The 5,710-nt window shown below is 36.4% G+C and overlaps 1 protein-coding gene across 1 annotated transcript in view; it reads left to right on the forward strand.

The window, feature by feature from the left end:
* The window catches only part of LOC107567289 (piezo-type mechanosensitive ion channel component 2), a 156,073-nt gene that overhangs the window by 122,713 nt on the left and 27,650 nt on the right, over positions 1-5,710 (forward strand). The window contains 3 exon segments of the mRNA XM_071582345.1: positions 3,011-3,199; positions 4,091-4,262; positions 4,468-4,600. Coding sequence (XP_071438446.1) covers positions 3,011-3,199; positions 4,091-4,262; positions 4,468-4,600 — 494 coding nt within the window.

The following is a 5,710-nucleotide window of genomic DNA, read 5'->3' on the forward strand; positions in this document are numbered from 1 at the left end:
CCATGATCTTATATGGAGATGGGAGAAACTTACAGAAGGACAAACATCACTGCAACACTCCACCAATCTGGGCTTGATGGCAAAGTGACCAAACTCAAGCTTCTCCTCAGTAAAGATACATGAAACCCTGATTGGAATTTACAAAATACACCTAAATAAAAGATTCTCTGGTCTGCTGGTCTGAACCTCAATTCCTTGTTCATGTCTGAGGGAAACCAAGCACTGCTTACCACCTGTATAATACCATCCCAACAGTGAAGCATGGTATCAGCATCATGCAGTGGGGTGTTTTTCAGCGGCAGGGACTGGGGAAGTGATCAGAAAATATGGAAAGCTGAATGCAGCTAAATACAGAGATATCCTTAATGAAAACCTGGTTCAGAGCACTTAGAACCTCAGACTGGGCTGAAAGTTCACCTTCCAACATGACAAATACCCTACGCACACAGCCAAGACAATGCAGCAGTGGCTTAGGGACGAGCTGGGACTTGGAACCAATCAGACATCTTTGGAGAAACCTATAAATGGCTGTCCACCGATGGTCCCCCAGCCAACCTGACAGAGCTTGAGATGATCTAAAGAGAAGAATGTCAAAAAACCCAAATGCAGATGTGCAAAGCTTGCATCATACACAAAAAGACCTGAGGCTGTAATTGTTGACAAAGTGCTTCAACTATGTTTTGAGTTAAGGGTATGAAGACTTGTGCAATGTCATTTTTTTCAGTTTCCTTTTTAATAAATTTGCAAAGTTGTGCTCATGACGCAGCATCAGAGTTTCCTCATATGAAGAATGGGGCCCAGAGGTTGTAAGACCATTTTCAACTTTTCTAGTGAATAAGCATTGTAGTATTTAAATATGTGCTTAGTTGAAGCTAACATGAATTTGTTCTATATCATAAAAATAAATAAATAAACATAGTGAAGACTGGGTAGTAGGGCTGTCAAATAAAAATTCGAATTTCGAATATTCATCAAATTTAAAATCGAAATCAAAATTTTTCCAAAATCCGCAATTTTAAAAGGGTCATATGATGTTGCTAAAAAGAACATTATTTTGTGTATTTGGTGTAATGAAATGTGTTTATGCGGTTTAAAGTTCAAAAACACATTATTTTCCACATACTATTCATTATAGTTTCTCCTCTATGCCCTGCCTTTCGGAAACGCGTCGATTTTTACAAAGCTCATCGGTCTGAAAAGCGAGGTGTGCTCTGATTGGCCAGCTATCCAGTGTGATGTGATTGGCCGAATACCTCAAGCGTGTGACGGAAATGTTACGCCCCTTACCATACTGTGATGCCCTGTCCGGCCGGAGCGACGAGACAAAAACATTCAAACCCATTATAAACGAGGCATTTGTTGCATCCAGTGGGGACATAATTACGGATTATAATGACTTGTACTGTCTTTTTACGCATTGCGTTGCATCGCGCCACGTAAACATAAAACCATGTCTGCATCTGTGATTGGAGAAACTACAAACAACAAGCACTACTCTACACTGCTCAAAACTCGTGTTTGAATCATCAGTGGCAAATTAAAACTTTAAATATGAAAAGATACTTACAGACTGTGAGTCAGAACAGCCGGCATTGTAGTCTACTCTCCCAGGATCAGGAAAAAGTCCTCCATAAAATGTGCTGCACACATCTGAATATTTGGGTTGAACAAATATTTGGGTTGGTATTGTTGTAAATATTGGTATTGTCCTCTTTTGGAAGTCCAAACAAAGTAGTTTCGCTTTCACAACGAAACACACAGCGTCTTCACAACATGGCGGTGGCGGCGGCAGCAACAATAAAGTTACGCCTTCTTTCTTTGCGTGAACATTTGGGCGGCGTTATGCAAATCTTCCCACATCGTGACGTAGACATGTGGGGGCGTGTTTGAATGAGGCCTTTTAGGAGGGCGTGGACCAGTCTTAACTTTTATAAAGAATATCTCTTTGGGTTTGAGACTTTAGTCTTTGCAACTTTAGGGATCTTATCTATTCACGAACAGCTTTTAACACTTCAAAGAGAAAGGAAAACTTGAAACGCATCATATGACCCCTTTAAATGTGCATCAGGCAGCCTTATCAGACGATGTAAGTGTCATTGCATTTTAATGTTTTTGTTAGCCTATCCAGTTAAACCCACTAGCTGCGGCACTGCTGTGTTGTTCATTGAAAAAATATTGCGGAAAAAGAGAACATCGATGCGGAGAAGATCTTGTTTACGTCAAAACTTAAAACAAAGCCTTTCACACAGAATGCATATTTTGCGCATTTTCTAGAAGGACATCTATCACTGTCGCACTCACGTCTCACACAAGAGAGCCACATGTTTAGAAAGCCATGTAAAATTAATGTAAGTTCAACTTTTAAAGTGAACTTTATGGCAGGTTTTTTCCCATCCCACTGCATCTCATGTTTTTAAATGAAAAAAACTACTGTGTAATTGGCTTTCGTCCCCTTTGTATTAAACAATGCATACATACATGATGCTGTTTTGTTTATAATTGTTTAAGCAACTTAATTTTATTCAGTTTATAAACATTATTTTAAACATGCACTTTTTCCACAGATAATCATGTTATTTTATTGCTTTGAATAAGCACGCATTAGTAATATTTTGCGCGAAGCGCCCTCTTGTGGCCTCAGGAGACAAACCAAAAGCTTTTTTCCCCCCTAACTGAAATTATGCCTTTTAAATTTGAATATTGTTTATAAGGAATTTTTCGTAACATTTATGTACAAAATTCGAATTTAGTTTTTAAGCCATTTTGACAGCCCTACTGGGTAATGAGGTAACAAGGCAGCTGCCTTATCTTTCAAATGCAGCCAGGAAATCAAAGTACTTTCAAATAAAGACAAAATGTGGCCCCGGTAAAAGAAAACATCACAGAAAAACACAAAAGTGTTACAGGTGGCAAGGTGGCACCCATAGGTTGAGAGGATAACAAGAACATACACCTGAAATGTTTTGAAATCTAAAATCTATCTTTTTCCCCTTTTCCCCTCTCCACTCAGCTCACAGTTGTGGTAAAGTACTTTTCCCAGTTTGGCTTCTTTCCATGGACAACATCAGCATATCGTGGCATTAATGCGGAGCGTGCATTTGCAGTACCCAACATAGTTGGAATTGAGAAGAAAGATGGCTATGTACTGCTAGACCTCATCCAGTTAATTGCTTTGTTCTTCCATCGCTCCATTCTTAAGGTACTACCAATGCTTCACCCTCCCAGAAATCTACATAAGATATTTAACTGCCATTGGAAACTGATTTTTTTTTTCATTCCACACAAATTAATTCTTCATTCAGCAGGAATGCATTAAATTAATACAAATTCATTTATTTGTATTTATATTTTAAATATAAATTATAACAGTTCAGTGGCTTATTAGAAGTGATAATGTTAATATATAATGTAATATTTTGCATTATAGATTTTTTTAACTCTATAACCAAGCTTAATTAGCTTGAGCTTTTACACATACATACGTTTAGCCCATGCATGTGCTAAAGTTGAGTAGGTGTTTGTGAACTCAGAGACAAGGGCTAGACTAGAGGAACCAAATGCAGTTGATTTTAACCCTCTGGGGTCTGAGGGGGTTTGGGGGCCCTGGAGAAGTTTTGACATGTCATTTTGACAAAAACATATTGATATTCAATAACAGTTTAATAACTTATCAAATGTTTAATAACGTTTGTAAGCATTTTGATGTGCGTTAGCTGATCTGTTGATCATTATATAATGTATAATAAATTAATTTGTAAACATTTACATACATAATATCTCATATATGTAGCATATATGTATATTTAAATATATTAACTAATGATCTTTTAACCATTATAATATTTGTTAATGATTTAATAATTAAAGTTCTTATAAAGTGTTACCAAAATTTGCTTTGTACAGTGTATTCTAATATTTAATTTTCCATGATGGATACAGATGATGCTGCCTTAAAATGTGTCCAAATGAGTTCAATATTTGCATCAGAAGCATGCCTATGTTGTCTGAGAATGCTGCCTAGTTTGATGGTTCAGTAGGATTTTGAACAGAGCCAGTGAGTTGAGATGTTGATGTGTTTTTGTTTCTTCAGTGTCATGGTTTGTGGGATAACAAGGAAGTGGAGATGCCAGACTTTTTTAAGAAACTGAAGAGAAAAACAGAGAAAAACAAGATGGCTGGAGGATCAAGACCACAAGAAGAAAACACAAGTAGACAAATGTCCTTCTTTCAGAGACAGAGAGCAGAAAGCCCTGAGAGACAGGGTAAGATCTCCACATGGACATACATGAGGAACTTATTTACACATACATATAATACTTAAAACAAACAAATAATGTATATACATATACACAAGCACACATTTCACACGGGCCAGTTTGTTCTCTCTTGATCCTGTTTTGTGCTTTGTGAAACCATACATAAGTATTTACATATCTGTGCTAATATGAATATTAAATATTATATCAGCAGATTCAAACCAAAGCAGGAAAAAACATTCACAGAAGAAGCAACAGTGGAATGTGCCACTAAGCAGGAAGGAGCAAATAAAACAGTACACGAATGGCCGAATGCTGGAAGCCAAAGCTGCTGTCATAGAGCTGTAAGAGATCAATAAACATTACTTTTTTATTAATTGAAACATATATGTATAACATATACATATCTATAACATATGTATATACTTTGAATATATATTGTTCAAAAGAGCTTTACATAAACAAAAACATTCATTTAAAAATCACAGTGACATGAATATATACATCACAGTGGCTTGATGCTCAGTTCATTTTTTCTTCCATTCTGGGTGACAAAGATCTCTAGTGGTCATCCAGAATTTACAGAACCATAGTTGCATTCAATAGTTGAATGACTCCATGGAGATTAGCCATTGAGATTTCTTGGAAGGTAGACCTTCTAGGTACGCATCAGTGGAAATTCTTTTAGACCATAGGTAATCAGCTCTACAATACAATGTGAAAGTCTCTGTTTTGACATAAAATCATCCCTTTGCACACTACCATAGCAGAAAAACGGTTGGTCTGAATTGCTGGGTCTGGCAGTCAGTGGTGGACGAAGTACACAAATCAAGTACTTGAGTAAAAGTACAGATACGTATAATAAAATATTACTCCAGTAAAAGTAAAAGTACTCCTTTTTCAATTTTACTCAAGTGAAAGTACAAAAGTACTTGATTTTTTATGTACTTAAGTAAAAAAGTATTGAGAGATAGATTTATTTTGCAATTTTATATAGGCTACTTAATTTAATTTTATATCGGCACATATTTTTTATAATCCTGCTGCTCAAAATACCTGGGATTTTCCCAAAATAACCACTATATGGAGTCGAGATATATTTTTGTTGTTGATATGGTCTACGTTGACGAGAGTGATGTAGTAATGTTCACTGCGATGCACCTGAGAGAAAACAGATCTGACCATCTGATTTTCACCAGTAAGAAAAAGGTGTTTTAAAGCTTGTTGTTTTGCAGAACATCACAGTCATACGTATATGACATGAGAATAAGGCCTGTGTCAGGAAGAACATTTTAAGGAAAATATAATTATATTTTCATAATGATTTTTTTCTTCTCAAACCTTGTCTGTGGTGTAAAAACACCCCTGTCCAAATGCCCCCAGAGGGCATCACTTCCCACTTTGATAATTACTGTAGTTACCATGTTCTGAACATCACATCCTTTCTTTTTCCC

The sequence above is a fragment of the Sinocyclocheilus grahami genome, unplaced genomic scaffold (genome assembly GCF_001515645.1).
Source record: "Sinocyclocheilus grahami isolate Dianchi unplaced genomic scaffold, SAMN03320097.WGS_v1.1 scaffold1142.1, whole genome shotgun sequence".
Taxonomy (NCBI): domain Eukaryota; kingdom Metazoa; phylum Chordata; class Actinopteri; order Cypriniformes; family Cyprinidae; genus Sinocyclocheilus; species Sinocyclocheilus grahami.